Here is a 19,834-nt window from a genome sequence, read left to right on the forward strand (position 1 = left end):
ACAGGAAACTGGACTTGATGGACCTTTGGTCTGACCCAGTATGTCAAATCTTATGTTCTTATGAAATAGTATATCATATTTATTTTAGGGCTACGCGTCTAACTACAACAACTGCATTGGACACAACCAAATTTCTCATTAACGAAACAGAGTACATGCCGTGGCAGGCTGCTTTGGGGAGCTTGAGCTACTTCCGACAGATGTTTGACCGCAGTGAAGTTTATGGACCAATGAAGGTAGGGTGTCTCATTCTATATGATTTATGTTGTAATGGAGAGAGAAACTACTACACCTAACTGTGTAATGCATCAAGCCGTGTTAATGCTCTAGAGCACGTTATATAGCATATAGAGTATCTTCCAATATCTCATTATATGCACAATAATATACATCTCTCCTATACAATGGCCTTCTTTGTATGTGATTTGCATACATGAATAATGCAAATGCATGCAAAGAAGGCCATTACTAGTCAATTTTATGTGACTGACCAAGAAGATGGCCGGCCGCGATAAAATAACGCCTGTTTGAAATGCATTAAATGTCTGGTCTAACGTGAATCCCAAAGTTTCCACCTTCGCCACCTGGTCCCATACCTGGTCCTTACCCCAGTCACATTTTGGAAAATGACGCCGAGAGAACATCTGGCCCCGATGAGGGATCTGCTTTTAGGTATGGGGGGGGGGCTGGGGGAGGGGGTAGTGGGCGAGGGCCGGACTTCTCTTTTTTTTTCCTTTTGGGGGTGGGGTGGGGCCCCGTTCCTTTCCTCTTTTAAATCGGAGGGGGGGGGGCTATCAATGTCACTTGGGGCAGGGGGATCGGGATTGGGTCTGAGCCATTGACGCGCAGGTCTTTTAAAATTTTTTACATTTTGGGGGTCGGGGCAGCCTGAACTGGCAGCCCTGGGTTGAGATGGAGGTCAGCACTGACCCCTGCTCAACCTCCTCATTTGCCGTGATTTTGGGTGGGGGGGGGCAGTGGCCTTTTAAGGTGATGGCAGGCCCAGGAAGTTGGGACCGTCAATGCTTTAAAGGTCCACCTGCCGTGTTCTTGTGTCTCGCTGCGTTTGGCCGCCAGACCCAAGAATGTGCCTCGCAGCCACAGAGGCCCCACTATCGTGCTGCCACCCCCTCCCCCCCCCCCCCCCCCCCCGCGAGAGTGGGACCCTCCTGTGATAAAATATTGCGGCTTAGTGCATCCAGGAGTAACACTGCCATGCTTTCTTGATATATTAGGGTAAAGGTACGACCCATTCATCCCGTCTCGCTGCTTATTTCCAGGGACATCGAGAAAGCATAGGGACAATAAAACTGAAAATTCTGCAATTCATAAGCTTTCACATTTTCTGGCATTTTTTCGCTTCGGTTATTTCCACATTTCCAAACCCTGCTGATAATCTCAAGAATGGGTATTGGACCAGGCTCCTGGTGGTCTATGCTTACTGAATCTGAACAGAAAATTGGAGAGATGAAGACCTCCTAGTGGAGAAATTCCAGCCCCTAAGCAAAGGAAATCCAGAGAAATTCTGCAAGAAACCGATCTGAATACTGTAAACCCTAACCATAAAACAGACTGCACACTCATAGGGGCCAGTGTAATAAGATCTGTGGCAAAACGGGCGCTAGTTATGAGCACGGGTTTTGATTTCCACGAGCAGCCAAAGCTGGCGCTTCAGCGGGATGTAAAAAAAAAATTATGCAAATGATTTGCGAGCAGAAATCCACGCAATCATGAAGAAACATGCGTACCTAAGCGCAGTAAGGCCCTATGTAATAAGCGGCCGCATCCGTGCTGAAAAGTTACGCCGATAATCCGTGCATAAAAGCAAGTGAGCGAATGGGTCTCCTTATTCTGTGAAAGCATGACCCTGGAATGTATTTTTAATATTTTAAATAACTCTGTGTTGCAAAAAAATGGCAAATATTTTCACAAGTGATAATTCACACTGGCATGGCAGTGAGATTAGGTGCTCAGCTGGCTACATATCTGGACGATCGGGCACCCAGAAAAGGGCCTAGCTAATCATGAATCTGGTTGCTCGGGTGCCAAGATAGGTGCCCTTCTGGCCGCGAATCTGGACAATCGGTCACCCAGAAAGGTGCCTAATGAATCTTGCCACTTGAGCTCCACGATAGGCAATGTCACTTAACTCATGCCCCTGACTGTGGCAGTAAAAAAAACCCTTGTTAAAAAAGCTGCACTAGCATTACCATGGCTCCCTGCATTGCCTATGACTAGGTAATCGCCTCCTTTGCATGCCATTAGCATGCACTCGCGCAGAAAAAAAACGCAGGTCAGTAAGCACGTTTGTATGCGCTCTTTTCCTGCGCACAAAACACTTATTACATCCCCGTATACGGCTTTACGCGGGAAAACGTGCGCGCAAACCCACCACAGCTTCAGCACACCTTACTACATCGGCCCCATAGAAAAGGTGAAAAAATCAAACAGAGGGAGCTGGGAAAGGAATAAGCTGTAAACTAAAGATCAAGAGAGCCAGGCGCATCCAAAAAATACAGAGAGTCCGATGTTCTAATGCTCACAATAGTTAAATAACGCATGTTAAAAGAGCTGCTAACACGCATTACGTCAATTACAGACCTTAACGACACTTTTAACCTGTTATTTAGCTATGCAAAACAGATGAGCTAAATAATTATGCAAATCAGCTCATTGTCTATGAACACGTAATTAAATAACGAGCACTAAAACATGCAAATATTAATGCAGACCCATTAACATGAGAAATGTACCGACTCCTCAGGGATGTATCATTATAGTTTTCTGCATTAATGTCGGCGTTAATGCGCTACCTTTAAAGCGAGAAATTTAAAGGTGAATTCTAAAAGCCTCCGCAGCTTTACCAGCTTCAGCCAAACCGGGCGGTGGGAGACCTGAAGGTCCTTCACACGGCAGCAGGTGGCACTGCCGCTCGGTCACCGGGCCGGCCTTTGCTTTCTCTGAATCGTTTTCCTCCTTTCTTCCTTCCCCTCTGTAAAATGAGACTCGTTAGATTTTTAGTCATTATTTCAGTATAATAAAAAAATGTTTTATAACACGTCGTAAAGCCATGGGTTGTTTTTTTTTAATTTTTCTCCTTTCAACAGAGGTACATTCAGAAACAAGTCTGTCCCTTGTTCAAGCATTTTGAAAGTCTGACAGGAAACTGGAGCTATCGCCCTGAAACCCTGATGGAGCAGTAAGTTTCCAGCATAAAATGAGCCTTGTTTCAGTGCCTTGTAGAAATCGTCTCGCTGGCTCTGCAGAACAGGCCCCACCAGGCTCAGTTAGCAGGATAATTGAAGGGGTCTGTGAGCAATAGTTGACTGGCAGGTTAAAAAGGAAATCAGCATTACTTATCCTTTACTTTAGGGACCTCTGTTTTCAGTTTTTATTTTATTTTCCCTGGGATGTTTATTATTATAATGAACAAAAATGGGGGAAAATCAGTGGAGGGGAGGGGGTGGGGGGAGAAAGATGGCTCCTTGTTTGTTTGGTTTTCCCACTGACTTTCTCCCAGTTTTGTTTGTGACAATAAAGGCTGAGAAATTCCAAGGAAAAAATAAAATAAAAACTGAAGCCCAAGGTCGCTGCTGAGAGGAGAAAGAAGGATCCACGTCCTTTCAGCACGCAGCTGTGGGCAGGAGCGCCCGGCTGATTTCCTCCCTCCATTAAGAGCAACAATAACTGCAGTGCCTCTAAGAAGATGGGACTAATATGGTGGCACTGCACAGAAAGAAAGACAGCAAGCAATAGTGTAAAATAGAGAGCTCCCTCTTATCAGCCACTTAGGCTCCTGCCTTGACCTAGCTCTACAGTCCTTGGGATAAATCCCCTATTGAAATATTGGAGCAAAATTAGTACCCTTGTGGGCACTATGGAAGACATGACGAGAGCATATAGAGATGAAAGGCTGGAGGTGGGGTGTCTTATTGTAGGCTGTGTCGTTTTTTTCTCTGTGTTGGCCATGTTCTGACTCGCCACCACTTGCATGCGTCTGCTGGATGATGACCTACTGTAAGTTTGATGCTAGAATGGATCAGGCATCAGGGCTGAGCATATCTCATTCTCCAACCAGACCTGTTTTCCATTTATTTGACGATTCTTTATTATCCTCTTTTATTGTCTCTTTCTCGTAGGCTACAACATGGAATATTTTCTCCCGTAGTTGCTCTTAGGCTTTCCTTGGGCATTCACTGTTGACCCAACAGGATTTCAGCATGGTGGGGTCAATATTCGGTAGCATTTATCCAAATAATTCACAAGTTATCCAGAGAAATGGCACTTTCCAACATTTCTCCCACTTCTCCGGCTGAGGTTTAGCCAGATAACTTGTCTGAAATGTAGCTGGATTGTATAGGGGTGCTTCAGAGGCCTTCCTGTGTGAAGATAACCTGGCTAACTCAGACAGCTTATCCAGCTAACTCTGGTTGTGTCCTAGAGTAATCCTAAAGATAGCCAGATAAACTTATCTGATTAACTTTATGATAGCTGGGTATATTCATTAGTGCAGCTGCAATCTGGCCAGTGACTGAATATTACCGCCAGTGCGTTCAACTCCTTATTATATTGTCTTTCTTTCTTTATTACAATAAAGCCTGTTTGAAACTTAAAAAAAAAAAAAAAATCAAGAAAAATGAGAAGAGGGACAAATGTTTTTTTTTAGAGTAGACTTTTTACTTTATTCTCAAATAAACCAAAACTTGAACTTAGAGTAGATATTTATTGTGATAGGTTGATAGATAGATGATTAACTAGAGTTTGTACTATTTCTTTGCCTAGATATAATGAAGTGAATGCCATCAGTACAGCTTGCTCTAATGATTTCTCACCCTGTCGGACATTGGCTTCTCGGTTATTTGAAAACTGGATGAACAATGCTGGCAATAACATGTGAGTTTCTGTTATGAATGTACAAGTCGCTTGGTTAATGTTAGAAACGTGTTCCTGGAGTTCTGAAACATGGGAATAGTGGACAATTCATGGGATCTGCGAAATTCAGTAGATAGTTTTCTTGAAATCAAAAGAGAGTCTGTTTTGTCAATTTCTTTGGGTTAAAATGTTTCCTAGTTTAATAACTGCATGAAAAATGTAATGAAATTGCTGAATTCAGTCCAAAAATGTTTCTTGTATCTCTTCAGTAGAATTTGTGTTAATCCAGTCAGATATTTATTTGGATATTAATCACAATCCACATTCTTGTCAGGCACGCACATGCCTTCATTTCTCAATTAACTTCAGCAACACCACAGTCCAGAGCACAAAAGCAGCTTGGTCTTATGTTTTTTTTTAATTGCAGAATTGAGGCTTATCATGGAATGAATCGAAATAAATGCTTCTGAAATAACTCATTATGACTAGATGCAGCTGCATGTTTTAAGGGATGCATTTTCCCAAAACAAATACAAGCCTCACTGAAATGAAAAGTTCTCTTTCCGAGTCAAAATTTGAAAGCATCATCCAGGCCCATTGCTAAGAATAATTAGTGACCTTTTCCAGCATGTTTGACGTACGTTAGATGGCACAGGGGTAGGGTGTAGGAAAAGAGTGCACAGGACTTCCAGAGATTTCCCAGACGAAAGGAAGTGCCAGGAGAAAGAAGTTCAGTCAGGGAGTCAAGTTTGTCTCCCCACGTCTCCTACAGATTTTCTCATCCATCGGTGGAATTATATTCATACATTTTTTTTTGGGCCTGGCAGTTTCCTTTTGCACCTTTGGGCTTCCAGCTCAATCACAACCAGCCTCCAAGCTTTTTCCCCCTATTTCATGTTCCAGCCACACCTGGCCCCAGAGTCAGCTCCGCCATTGCAGGTGGCAAACTGCAGCTCTCTCCAGAACCCAGCTGACGTGGCTTCTAGGTCTGGCCACCAGATGGCGCTGTTGCACAGTGATTAAGGCTCCATCTCCCCCCCCCCCCCCCCCCCCCCCCGGGGACTGTGAACGCTGCCCCTTCTGCATCATCCTTAGCCCCGGCCAGCCCGGGAAGCAAAAGACCAAATGCAGGTCCTCTGAGTGGCACTGCCACTCATCCTTCAGGCCGGCTCTGGAATTTTGTGTTTTTTGAGGTAAACCATGGTGAAATTATTGCATGTGTAGGGGACAAATCTTAATGTCAATGAAGATGATACCACTGAAATATATAAATAATGTGGTGATGAGTAAAGGTCATTTAGAGAGTTTTCTCCTATGAATATAATAGGAAAACTATTTCACAGTGTCATAGGTTGGTATAAAGGAGGGCCTTCTGCAGGGCAGCTACTACTGACTTTAGATTAATGGTGTCAAAATGTCAAACTTGTTACACCCCTCACTTCTGATCCGAAGTGACTCTGGCATAGCCTCCAGTAGCGCAGTGTTCCCAGGACCCAGGGTAGAACTTCCTGTAAGTTGGACTTCCTTTTATAGGTCCCCTAGCCGGTACTTCCTATGGTGCTGGCTGATGACATCACATCCCCTATCAGTATATAAGGAAGTCCTTTGCAACCAGCTAGCACCTCAGCAACAGGTTTCCTGGTGTCCTTGTTCTCCAGTGTGGGCTGCTATCTGTGCCTTGCTTTGCCTTTGTCTTCCCTGTGTCCTGTTCCTTGTCCTTGACCTTGTTTCCACCCTAGGTCTTGTCTCCTCTGTCTGGCCCTCTGTCTCCCTGATCCCTTTAGCTTCACTCCCTGGTACTGACTCTAGCTTGGATGGTGTCTCTGGTATCTGCTGCCTGCCCTGACCCTTGGTCTGGACTTTGTGTATTCTAGCCTGCTGCCTGCATCTGACCACTTGCTTGGACCTGACCATTCCTGCTAGCTGCCTGCCTTGACCCTGGTGTGTCTTGGACTCTTGACGTGTTTTCTCTTGTAGGGCGCTACCTAAATCCTGCAGACTGCAAGAACCCAAGGGGGAGGTGGCTGGTATAGGTGAAGCTCCAGCCTGGCCTGCTACCAAGTCCGTTTGTCAGCTGCTAATTGTAGGCCTTGTGGGTTTGCCCACGAGGCTGCGTCAATTACGTGGAAGCACCAAGGGCTCTCGTCAGTCCTTACACTCGTGCTTCTTCACATGTCAAGCGTTGGTCCTTGAGTTTAAGAATAACTGACAATGAACTTCTTCCTTCCCTTAGCATTCACCCCAATCTGAGGTCCTCCATTTACTGCAGCGCCATAGCAACAGGTGGGGAAAAGGAGTGGGACTTTGCCTGGGAAATGTTCCAGAATGCCACCGTGGCAGCAGAGGCGGATAAGCTTCGATCAGCCTTGGCCTGTAGCACCCAGCCCTGGATCTTGAACAGGTGAGGAGGCAGGGAGGCAAGATGCACTGCAATAACTCTCTGGAGCTTCTGCTGAATCACGCCAGGTTCCCTGAGCCTCACGGGCTGATATTGTATCATAGGCTGGAATTTGCACGTACAACCCCCTTTTTGCATAAGGTCCTGTGTAGACAAGGGAGCCATTTTGGGGCACTGTGGAAAAAGTGACTGCAGATTAGGGATAACGATTCTCCAATGGAGGGCGCACAGCTCCTTGGCTCAAGCAGGTCGGTTTGTAGGCACTCGGACCACACCAGCAAAAAAAAAAGAGAGAAAAGTTCAGTCAAGTAGACAGGCCTGTCTCCTGCTACGCTTCCGGAATTTGCCAACTGCTGATTCCTATCAGGGAAATCCTCTCTCTCTCTTTCTAGATATATATTTGGTGATCACATTTCCTCCTGCTCCTTTGCGCTTCCAGCTCAGTCAGAACCAATCAGAAAGCTTGAAAGTTTACTGAAAAATGAGGAACCGTGTAGGAAAATGAAGCGGCTTCCAGGTTTTATGTTCTCCAAAGCATACACAATCCAAGCAAGAAAAAGACACAAAAGAGAGCAGTAATATAGGTCCCAGCTTCCCTGCCTTGCCTTGAAAATAAATGAGGCTCCGCTCCAGTTGGTACAGATTTCTCCTGCCTACCTGCAAGTGCTGCAGGCCCACTCCCCGCTGCCCGAGACGGATAAACCTTGCAAAGGCCGCACACGCAGGGTCCTCACTAACTTCTCTTGCACAAAAATATAGAGCACAGCTGCCGGCTCTGGATTGTTTTTGCGCACCACTAGAGATCGTGAGCTTTCTGCTTTCCCCCCTTTGTAAGAAACAACACGGAGGAAACTCTCCCACTCCCACCAAGCAGTAGAGATCACAGACCCACTAGGCCTGTGTGGAAAGACAAGTGCCCTGCCCACTAGAAAGAAAGAGAAGTTGGAAAACCTTCTCCGGAGAGCAGACCAGCGCTCCAACTGCCCCTCTGCGTTCCTCCAGGACGTCGACTCTCTCCGGCGCCTCATGGAGACACCTGTGCATGTCAGAAAAGGGACCCTCTTCCTTTCTCTGTCCTCCTCGACAAGATCCCTCCATCTGGAAGTGTGCAGATTGCTGTGACGCTTCCCTTTCAGACCAGTTAGAAGCTCTGTCAGAGAGCTGGGTTGCTGAAAACCAGGCGCCATGTCACGAAACATTGCTAGCTGTCCCTAATACTGATTAAACTCCTTCACCGTACCCAGGGAGGTGTAAACAGCTACAATACCTGAATATAATCTGCTTTGAAGTGCTGAAGAGTGGAATATATAAAAAAAAAAAAATAATAATTAGTATAGTTATCAAACGTTGGCTCCTGTGCCAGCTTCAGCTTTCTTGCTCTCCAGCTCTTGTTCACGCTCTCACTCACATTCTCTGCAGGGGCATGCCCAGTTCCCTCAGACTGGACCAGATTTGTCTTCCGAAAAGGGGTTAGTAATAGTGAGGTACACTCGCAGCCTCGTCCGTGGATGTGCTAGAGGCTGTGAGGGGATGAGCCGCCTCTGGAAGGCCTGAATGGTATCATTCTCCTGCCACGTGGCCCTGGTTCCTGCCGTGGCTGAATGCGGCCACCCAGCAAGTTGCGTGGTAGGTGCTGGTGTGCAACCTGGAGCTGAGCTTCTGACAGGTGCCCACGGTGCACCTGTGCCCCTCCTGTTCTGTGACAGATGGGGAAAGGAGCCTGGAAGGGGCAGGCAGATGTCGGGAGCTCGAGGTCGGGCGCTGGAACAGGTGACAGGTTTTTTCCTTGCAGGACAGAAGAGCTAAGGCCTGAGCCATTATTTTAAACAGAACGGTTTGCCAGCCACCCACCAGACTTGCCAAATCTCTCGGCTATAGCGCATGAGACTAGCGCAGTCGGAGGTTGTCTCGTGCTCGCACACAGGGGGGAGTGCCTGCTCTCGCGCGTAGGAGCCTCCAGGAGACCCCCGTGGCAGATGAGAGGCTCTGACTGTAGAGAGTGCGCCCGTCGGGTCGTCTCTGCCGTGCTGAGCCAGCTGTGAGTGCGTCCATGGACTTGTTCTCCCAGAGGTGGGAGCTGCCCTGAGAGATCAGTTCCAAGGGCACGGATTCCATCATTTATTTTTTTATTCCCAAACTTATCGACCACCTCTCCCACAGAGGCTACAAAACAGTGTACAAACAAAAGCAAATAATATTACCATATAAATTGATATAAATATTAATTTGACATTCTCTAAGAGGTCTGTGTACTGAATGACAAGTTTCGCTTTGCTTGTTTCTTATCCTTTTTTTTTCATATGGGATTAAAAAAAATCACAATTTAAATAAAAACCAAGGAAATAATTTTTGTTACCTCTTTCACTTGCAAAGCAATACAATCCTCAAATCTTTCCAGACAGGTCACCTGAACAATCTCACTTCTTGGCCTTCAGTCTCACTCTTGAGGATGGACCACACTTGGCATCTCTGAAGTTGGGTTCCTTCGTTGGAGAACCTGTTTGACACATGATTCTTATTAGGATGGGAGGGGGGCATGCAAGTACATTTTCAAAGGGGAACGCGTTGCAGAGTTTGCCTTTGAAATCTCGGGGACCAGCAGACCACAAACTTTGCAGGTGCCAGTTCCATGCCAGTGCTTTGCCTGCTGGCTCTTCCCTCTCCCGCCCCGGCCCTGCCCATTTGCAGTGCGGGTAAAAGTATCGATATTGCAGTTTTGGTCTGACTCACGGAGAGGGTGGTGGATGCCTGGAACGCCCTTCCGGAGGAAGTGGTGAAGATCAGAACTGTGAAGGACTTCAAAGGGGCGTGGGATAAACACTGTGGATCCATGAAGTCTAGAGGATGTGAATGAAGAGAGGGTGGCTTGCGAGAATGACAGCTACAACCTGGAGATAATACCCTTATTCAATAAACATACACATGGTTACTGTGACTCCAACATTGCTCTAAGCTTCAACGGCAAGAGGAAATGTGGAAAAAGATTTGCATTCACAAAAAGCTGGGAGTAGCTTGCTTGTTACGACGGTTACTACCCCAAACCAAATAAGCCTGATACTTCACTTTCAATGCATAACCAGCATAGCTCTCTGCTTCAACGGCATGGGAGAAAGACTGATACTTCGTGCATATCCAGCATAGCTCTCTGCTTCAACGGCAGGGGAGAAAGTCTGATACTTCGTGCATATCCAGCATAGCTCTCTGCTTCAACGGCAGGGGAGAAAGTCTGATACTTCGTGCATATCCAGCATAGCTCTCTGCTTCAATGGCAGAGGAGAAAGTCTGATACTTCGTGCATATCCAGCATAGCTCTCTGCTTCAACGGCAGGGGGGATGAAGAAAAGTGGATCTATATACAGACAACAACCAACAATGACCGAATCACATAGTCTGGGTAAATAAATAAGCATGGGTGTATCTTGCTTATTGCGGCGGTTACTACCCCTAACTAATTAAGCTAGATATTTCACTTAAGATGTAGCTCCAACACTGCTCTTTACATTAATGGTGGGGGTGGAAGGGAAATAGAACCAAAGGGTTACTAAGAGCCAAGAGTAACAGATATGTATGAGAAAAAAAAAAAGTGCGAAGCTTGCTGGGCAGACTGGATGGGCCGTTTGGTCTTCTTCTGCCGTCATTTCTATGTTTCTATTACCTGGTTAATAATGGTTTATGGATTTTTCCTACATGAATTTGTCCAAACCTTTTCTAAACTTAGCTATGCTAACTGCCTTTATGGCATTGATTGACAATGAATTCCAGAACTTAAATGTACATTGAGTGGAAAAATATTTTTTTTCTGATTTGTTTTAAATGTGCTACTTAATAACTTCATTGAGTGCCCATAGTCTTTTTATTTTTTGAAAGTGTAAGCAACCAATTTGCATTTACCTGTTTGACTCCACTCATGATTTTTAGACCTCTATCATATTCCCCCCCAGTCGTCTTTTCTCCAAGCTGAACAGCCCTAACTTCTTCAGAATTTCCTCATATGTGAGCTGTTCTATCCCCTTTATCATTTTGGTTGCCCTTCTCTATACCTTTTGAAAATGGTCCTATTGTTAACTCTCCAGCTGTGATTGGTGAGTCACATCAGTCCGTAATCGATTCACCCATTTCTGTTCTAATAATAAATTCTATTCATTGCAATTTTCTTCCCGCAGGTATCTCAAATATGCCTTGGATCCCAATAAAATCCGGAGGCAAGACGCTACTTCCACCATCACTTCCATTGCCAGTAATGTCATAGGACAGACCTTAGCCTGGGATTTTGTTTGCGCTAACTGGAAGGAACTTTTTACACAGTGAGTACCCTGTTTCATGACTGAATGCTGCTCAGTACTACATTAAAAAAAAAAAAAAAAAAAAAAAAAGCGACATGGACAAATAAAAACAGAAGTGTGTCCCCGACTCCGAGTCACATTCTTCTGATCTGGAGGAGATAGACTTTAGCACAGCTATAGATTGTCTTTTCTTCTTCTAGAAATGAAATCCATCAAGTGCAGAGCTGTCAACAAGGATATTGACTCTTTGTCAGCCAATTCATGCAGCAGCACTAAACCTGGTCCCAAAGGTTACTGTGATCTTTATTCTTCAGAAGGAGTAAAGAATGCATGATATTAATGCACAGTAAGGGAGGGTCTAAAAAGAAAATAGAGCAGGTTAGCAATAGGTCAGCAGTATCGGAATCCTTGTTTTCTTTCATTTCTGTCAAAAAGGAGTCAAGACCTGGCTCTTTAAGCAGGCATACCCTGATGCAAACCAAACCTAGTCCTTCTACCTGCCTGCTCTACCTAATCTCCCTTATTTATTTATTTATTTATTTATTTAATGCTTTTATATACCGGTATTAGTATGCAAACATCATACCGGTTTACATTGTAACTGAAAGATAGAAATACAATTAACAGGGAGGGGAAAAGGGAGGGAGTAAATACATAGTGCAGTAAGATGAAAGGGAACATCAACTTTGAGAGGTAAATAGGGAAGTTAATTACAAAGGGCTATATACAATATTTACAGAAAGCTATTACAGAAAGCTGTCAATAGTGTGCAATTTGAGAGTCATTTGTGTGAGGATTGTTCGAGGGGAATGAGAGGAGTAGGCAAGTGGAGGCAGATTATTCTGGGAAGGCCTGTCGGAAGAGCCATGTCTTTAGTTTTTTTCTGAATTTGGAGTAGCATGGCTCAAGTCTGAGTGTAGTCGGGAGGGAGTTCCATTGCTTCGGGCCTGCAATGGAGAGAGCGCGGTCCCTTGTGGAGGAGAGGTGGGCTTTTTTGATGGGAGGTACTGTTAGGGTACCTTTGTTGACAGAGCGCATGGGTTGGTCGGAGCGTACAGGGCAAAAGAGTTCATCTAGCCAGTTAGAGTTGTAGGAGTAGATGGATTTGTGTATTATGGTTAAGGTTTTAAAGAGGATGCGGGATGTTATGGGGAGCCAGTGGAGGTCTTTGAGTATGGGAGTGATGTGGTCTGATTTCCGTGAGTTAGCAATAATCCTGGCGATGGCATTTTGGAACATTTGTAGGGGTTTCGTGGTGGAAGCGGGTAGTCCGAGGAGGAGGGCGTTGCAGTAATCTAGTTTAGAGGAGAGAGTAGATTGGATAACAGTGCGAAAGTCATGATAGTGGAGGAGGGGTTTAAGTTTCTTTATAACATTGAGCTTGAAAAAACCTTCTTTGAGGATGGAGTTGATCTGTTTCTTTAGATTAAGTTGTTGGTCTAAAATTACTCCAAGGTCCTTAACAAAGGATTGGGATGATGTGGCACTGAATGCTGGGTCATTGGAAATCAGGGGTTTGGGGGGTTGGTGTTGAGAGAGTAGTAGCAGTTCCGTTTTGGAGGAGTTTAAGGCAAGGTGGCTGTTCGAGAGAAAGTCATTTATAGAGGCAAGGGTGGTGTTCCAAAATGCAAGGGCATCAGAAAGTGAGTTGTGGATGGGGATAAGGATTTGCACATCGTCTGCGTAGAGGTAGAATTTGAGGCCAAGGTCTGTGAGGAACTGACAGAGGGGTGTGAGGTAGATATTGAATAAGGTAGAGGAGAGGGAGGAGCCTTGGGGGACACCTTGGGATAAGGGGTAGAGAGCAGATTTGACATTTCCTATTTTGACGGCAAACTTTCTGTTGGATAAGTAGGATTTGAACCAGAGCAGGGCTAGGCCAGAGATACCTATTTCGGCCAAGCGGTTGATGAGGTAATTGTGATTGATGGTGTCAAAGGCAGCTGAGATGTCAAGAAGAGCAAGGAGATAGCAGTTGCCCTGATCCATGCCTCTGAGTATGTGGTCTGTGAGTGAGAGTAGGAGTGTTTCAGTATTAAGGGATTTGCGGAAACCGAATTGGGCAGGATGCAGAATATTGTTATTGTCAAGGTATTCAGTGAGTTGGATATTAACGATCTTTTCCATAATTTTGGAAATGAAGGGCAGGTTTGAGATCGGACGGAAGTTGGAAGGGTCTTTGGGGTCTAGTGAGGGTTTTTTAAGGAGGGGTTTTACTATCGCTTGTTTGAGGACATCTGGGACGGAGCCTGAGGAGAGAGAGGAGTTGATAATGTCAACAGTGGGTTTGGCAATGGAGTTTGGGATTGAGAGGAGGGTTTTTGTGGGTATGGTGTCTGAGGGATGGGTTGCCGGTCTAAGTTTTCTGAGGATGGATTCCACGTCTTTGGTAGAAGTCAGGTCAAGGGTGTGAAGGGTACTGTTGGCAGGGGTGGGCTGCGGGGGGGGAAGGGGGAGGGGTTAATGGGGAAGGGTGTTGGAATCTGAGGAGGATGTTAGAGATTTTTGTGAGGAAGTGTTGGGCGATTTCTTCACTCCTAGTGGGGGCTTCGTTGTCAGGGATTGGGGGTTGGGAGGGCTTGGTGAGGTCAGATACATAAGTGAAGAGGGCTTTCGGATTGTACATGTATTGGTGGATCTTGGTAGAGTAGAAGTCTCGCTTGTTTTTGAGCGTGGTTGTTCTGTAGTAGTGGAGGGCAGTTTTATAGCTTGAGGCAAGTTGGGGTGAGGGAGCTTTACGCCAGATTCTCTCGCGCTGCCTAAGATTGTTTTTTAAGACTCTTAGCTCTGCTGAGTACCATAGTTGATGTTTTTTTGTGGATGGTCGTATTTCTCGTCTGGACATGGGGCATAGCTTGTCAGCAATTTCAAGGGTAATGTTGAACCAGGAGGTGATGGCAGCTTCAGGGTTGGAGCAGTCAAGGTTTGTGACAGCATTGGAGATTGCAAGTGCAAGTTCATCTCCTGGGCAGATGAACTTGCACTTCCTCCTCCCTTTACACCCCCCTTTAAGTAGCCCGGCCCCTCACCCCCCACTGTTTCGCCTCTTACTCTTACATCTTATTAACTTACATCTTAATTTTGTATCATTGTATAACTGCCTTGTAATTCCGTAAGTATTACTTGTACTCAGCCCTCAATTGTACACAGCCTTCATTGTATATAGCCTTCAATTGTTTCTCATAGTTTGAATTCTCTGTCCTCTATATTGCTATATGATAATCGCAGTTTTATAACCACTTAATCTGGTTTCAATTGTTTTTCCTTTCTGTGTTCCTTTATTTTTCCCTCTTAGTCTCTCTCGTTCCCTTCCCCGCCTCCTCCTTTTCTAGCCTGGCCCCCTTTCCTCGTAATTTTCCGTCCTTTTCAGTTCATTGTAAACTGGCGTGATGTGTTTTACGAACGTCGGTAAATAAAAGTTCATAAATAAATAAATAAATAGAGGACAAATGTCAAAGCCATTTATCTGGGTAAACTGGCTGTCTATAAATTATCCTCATTCAATCCTGCTAAAAGAGCGTGCGGGGTAGCCAGATCGACAGGAGGGGTTCCTTGGGCAGTCTTCACGGTGGGGTTGGAAAGCAACACGTGTAGATTGGATTTTCAAATTTACTCACCCTGTTTTCCAGCAAAAGTCTGCCTGCAGCTAAATAAGCCATTTTAAGACTGCCTTCTTAGAGTTTAAATATGTCAAGCGCTTTGAGAGAAGTACCCTATGCCCATCTGTGATCAGGGGTTGTACAAAGTCCCAGTGAATTCTAAAACTGCCAAGATTCCCCACATGTTCGTCAATCAGATGAGCCGCAGTATAATTCAGACTCTTAGCATCTTCATTCTGCCCCTGTCCCTTCAGATTCGGTGGAGGTTCCTTCTCCTTCTCTAACCTGATTACCGGAGTGACGCGGAGATTTTCCTCACCATACGAACTGAAGCAGGTAAGGCCTTTCTCATGGAAGACGTTATTGTAAGTAACAAACAAAACAAACAGTAGCATTAAGTTTACTTAATAATGGGGCACTGCAGTGGAGTTTGTATATTTTGCAAAGTTTGAAAGGGGCTGGATCAAATGAGGACTTTCCCGTAACTCCCTGGGGAAGCACAGCCATCAATTCACAAGATACCCTGAATAAGCTTCGCTATAATCAGGACGATTTTAGGCGACAAATCCTATTGAGTCTTGCATGTCATTGCCAAGGAATTTGGCAGTAAACTCATGGATCTAGACAATTAAACAAGGGCTTGGTCAGCTAAATCAAAGCCTTTGAAAATGTGCCAGGTTGAGGGGCTAAATATATTTTTCCCTAAGTTTCAATAGATGGAAACTTTTAGGAAGCTAAATTGCATGTGGATCTAGAGGAGGGATTAGATTGGAGGTAGGGGAGAAAGTTAGGAAACTAGCAGTGATTTTCAGTACTAACTTCCTAACTTGCCGGCCATATCTAGCTGCTGCAATAGGAAATCTAAATTTGCCCGTTCAGGACTCAGAAGGCCTCCCATTATAAAATCCATCTCCTCCCAGGTCTCGATCCCCTTTCCCTCCCTCTCAACACTTAATTCCAAAATACCCCCAAAAAGCCCTCCCTCAAACTACAATCCTCTCTCCCGATCCCTCCTCTGATATTCAGTACAACAATCCACCTCCCAATACTCAGTATAAAAAGAGCAAGTTATGCACCCAGATCATTTCAGCTCTGCTCTAGGACAGCTGGATAATGCCGAATATCGGCACCCGAGAAACACCACCTCCCCTGCTCATCAGGCTACGGTTTTAGCTGGAAGTGTTTGTCTGACTGTGTCCTAGACAGGAATATGTCCTAGACAGGAATAGGGAGCCCTTAATGTCTTAGGAAGCGCACGCGACCTTGGTGGGAGCAGGACGGGCTCTTTAGCTCAGCTCCTCCCAGACTGTGAAAGGACACAAGGAGAGGAATTAAATAAAGGGTGATTTACCCGGGTGCTCTCATCTTATTTTTATCCTTCTCTTCCTTCCCTCTTTTTTTTTATTTCCCATCTTCTGTAGCTGGAGCAGTTTAAGAAGGACAACGAACAAATTGGATTTGGTTCAGGTTCCCGGGCACTGGAGCAGGCGCTGGAGAAGACCAAAGCCAATATAAAATGGGTTCAGGAGAACAAGGACGCCGTCCAGAAGTGGTTTGAGGCAGAGGCCTGGAGTTCGGATGTCACGAGCTGTTAAAACGTTTTCCAGCGTCCCCATGCCAAGCGCTCCCGTTAAGGAATGAGGGAAGGGACAGTGCAGCAGCTCCTCTCGCTCCCGGGCCCTCACACGCAAATCTGAATTCCCCCCTCATCTCCGGGATCCAGGCAAAGGTGCAGAATCTTTCTGTCTTCACCCACCATTTAGCATCATTCCACCCCTTTTTTTTTAACGCCTCCTTGGCCTTGCCCGCACCCACCCATCCCTCAGAGCAGCCCCTCCCCATCCACTCCCACCCGCCTTGTCACGCCCGGCACGTCGCCTCGTTGCGCTATCCGAAGCCTCACTTCACTGCGACTGAGCCGTAAGGCTGACCAGGTTCAAATATTCCCCGTGGGTGCACAATGCTAAAAAGGTAAACACTATGCACTCGTAGAAGGAACAACTAGGTTTAGTCAAAAAAAGAATTATTGCCTCAACAACTGGGAACATTCTTCCGAGTGCCTGGCACCCCAAAGCCATCCAACCCAGATAAGACTACAAGACAATGCAAGAGAAATGTGATGATAATAAGCTTTTGGCAATGTATTTATATCCCAATTTTATTGGATCCTTACTGTTTCCTCTTGGCTGAGATCCACTTAATCCACTTGATAGAAAATACCCATGTCAGGGGCAGACCCAGGTATTTTGGGTGATGGCCTTGAATCATGATTTTCTGGCCCGTCTCTACAATATAAAACAGCACGATTGAATTTTGCCTCGAATCCTTCCTACAAATGTATCTCAAAATGCTTTCCAATGACTTTGAGAAAAACAGTAGGCGAGACCTAGAATGCCGGAATGTGCAAAGACTTGGTTAGGATCAAACTAAGCTGAAGGCTGAGAAATGATGATGTCTTTTCCCCTCCCCGGGGCCTGAGGGCACCGTTTCCGCAGGGTGCCCAGGCTTCATCAGCCCTCATGGACCGGGGAATGTGAACTTGGATCCCACGTGCCACAGCCAAAAAAAAAAGCCAGACGGTGACTTTTTGAAGTAGGGAGTTCAGAGTGCAGAGAATCAGTCGCCCGAAGAAGTGGAAGCTGTTCCCGATTTTATGGCACGGGAGGAAAAAAAACCTTTCAAACAACCGCACCACGCAGAGCCGTAGCCAGGCTCTGTGGCATCTGTGGCCGAGAGGAAAAAGTGCGACTTATTCCTGAGCACAGCACACGAGCTGGGTTTTGAGTTTTATTTTCTCTCAGCAGTTTCCTTCGGGCTTCCAACTCAATCAGAATCAGTAGCGAGATCCGGACACCGGAGCCCTTCGTTCACAGCTCCTGGGGGATCTTTTTTCCCCCATCAGCTTTCTTTAATCCAGTCACTGCGGCTGGGGCCGAGCGCCAGGGCTGCCAGCAGAACCCTGCAGACATGGGCCCCCAATCCAACCACCAAATGTCACCCCCCTCCCAGCCACAATTAAAGATTATTCAGATTTCTCATGAAATTAGCTCATTCTGAGCTAAAAATATCACTTACAACATCAATATTTTATTCACATGAATTGCTGTAGCGTTAACTAGAAAATCCTGCAAAACAAGTAAAAGATAAAAGGCACTTGGAACCCGTATGGTATTAGGGCCATATTAGGTGTAGGCTTGGCCCTCAGTAAGCCACAAGTAACTGGAATTACAATTACAATATACTAAGCATCCCATACCAAAACAGCACTAACTGCCAGCATTCAGTCCTACCTATGAAAAGGTAACATTGCAAATATTACACCAGGCCCTAAACACCAAAACACCTCCTATTAAGAAAACAGAACAAACCAGGCTGTTATAGATCCCCACACAAAAACTACAAGGTAGCAGAGCACCTCACCTTGTTGTCCACACATACCGAACACAGATAGACCCTCACCAAATTCCTAACAGAGAGACTGTAAAGTGTAAATAGAAATGTGCAGGCAAAAACTGAACTGGAAACACAACAAGCCAGACTGTATGCAGTGCAACTGTAGAAAAACAGAAATACCACCATTCCTCATAAAACATCAAACAATAACACCAAGAAACATAAATCATAAATAGTAAAACCATGCTAATAAAAATGTTAAATATTTCAAAACATCTGATGGATAGAACATCCAATAATTAAAAACTCGTATCTCTATCCATTTCCAAAAGTCAATAAGATTTCAAAACAGCTGATACATCAACTATCACCCAATAATTAAAACTAATAAGGATAAAAATAAAACCCTGCTGTCTATACCTGGGAAATTTTCATTTCCAGATGACCTGAGATTGTCATGGATTAGCAGGGTGAGCAAGGGAGATTGTTGCATTTCTCCATGCTTGCTTTCACACATGCTCAACTGTATACACACACACACACACACAGATGCTTGTTCGCTCTCTCTCTCATGTTCAGTCATATACTCGTTCAATCTGTCACATGATAAATCATATACACATACAGGCTCATATTCTCTGTCAGAGGCTCAGTCATTCACACACGCTCATATGCTGTCTCTCACAAGTTCAGTCACACACACACACACACACCCAGGCTCTCTCTCACAAGCTCATACCTTTCTTTCACATGCTCAGTCACACACACACACACACACTCAAAGCTCTCTCTCACAAGTTCAGTCACACACACACACACACACACATACACACACACACATACACACACACTTAAAGCTCTCTCTCACAAGTTCAGTCACACACACACACACACACGCTCTCTCTCACAAGCTCATACCTTTCTTTCACATGCTCAGTCACACACACACACACACACACACACACACACACACTCAAAGCTCTCTCTCACAAGTTCAGTCACACACGCACCCAGGCTCATCACACCTAACCCTGTCGATCAATTAGATTTCATCACAGCAGGATCTTAAGGAGCAGAGGGAACAGGAGTTTAACCAACCAGGGATCTGTTGCTGGGGTCCCTGACAGGCTTTATGCTGACTTGAAGCACCGTCATGGAGGATTCTTTGATACAGGCTGAGTCCCAAATTATGGGGAAAAACCCCTCACCTTTTTAATAGAAAAGTATTCAGTCCTTCTGGGGAGGCCTAGCATTATATATTAGTGAGAGATAACGCCGAGGCAGAAGTT

The 19,834-nt window shown here is 45.3% G+C and overlaps 1 protein-coding gene across 1 annotated transcript in view; it reads left to right on the plus strand.

Annotated features, from left to right (window-relative positions):
• The window catches only part of LOC115074789 (aminopeptidase N-like), a 49,288-nt gene extending 31,534 nt beyond the window's left edge, over window positions 1–17,754 (plus strand). The window contains exons 14-20 of the mRNA XM_029574612.1: window positions 89–236; window positions 3,108–3,199; window positions 4,783–4,893; window positions 7,106–7,273; window positions 11,434–11,574; window positions 15,407–15,488; window positions 16,574–17,754. Coding sequence (XP_029430472.1) covers window positions 89–236; window positions 3,108–3,199; window positions 4,783–4,893; window positions 7,106–7,273; window positions 11,434–11,574; window positions 15,407–15,488; window positions 16,574–16,747 — 916 coding nt within the window. The 3' untranslated portion in view covers window positions 16,748–17,754. The remainder of the gene's footprint in view (window positions 1–88; window positions 237–3,107; window positions 3,200–4,782; window positions 4,894–7,105; window positions 7,274–11,433; window positions 11,575–15,406; window positions 15,489–16,573) is intronic.
• Window positions 17,755–19,834: the final 2,080 nt, after the last annotated feature.

This window comes from Rhinatrema bivittatum, chromosome 13 (genome assembly GCF_901001135.1).
Source record: "Rhinatrema bivittatum chromosome 13, aRhiBiv1.1, whole genome shotgun sequence".
Taxonomy (NCBI): domain Eukaryota; kingdom Metazoa; phylum Chordata; class Amphibia; order Gymnophiona; family Rhinatrematidae; genus Rhinatrema; species Rhinatrema bivittatum.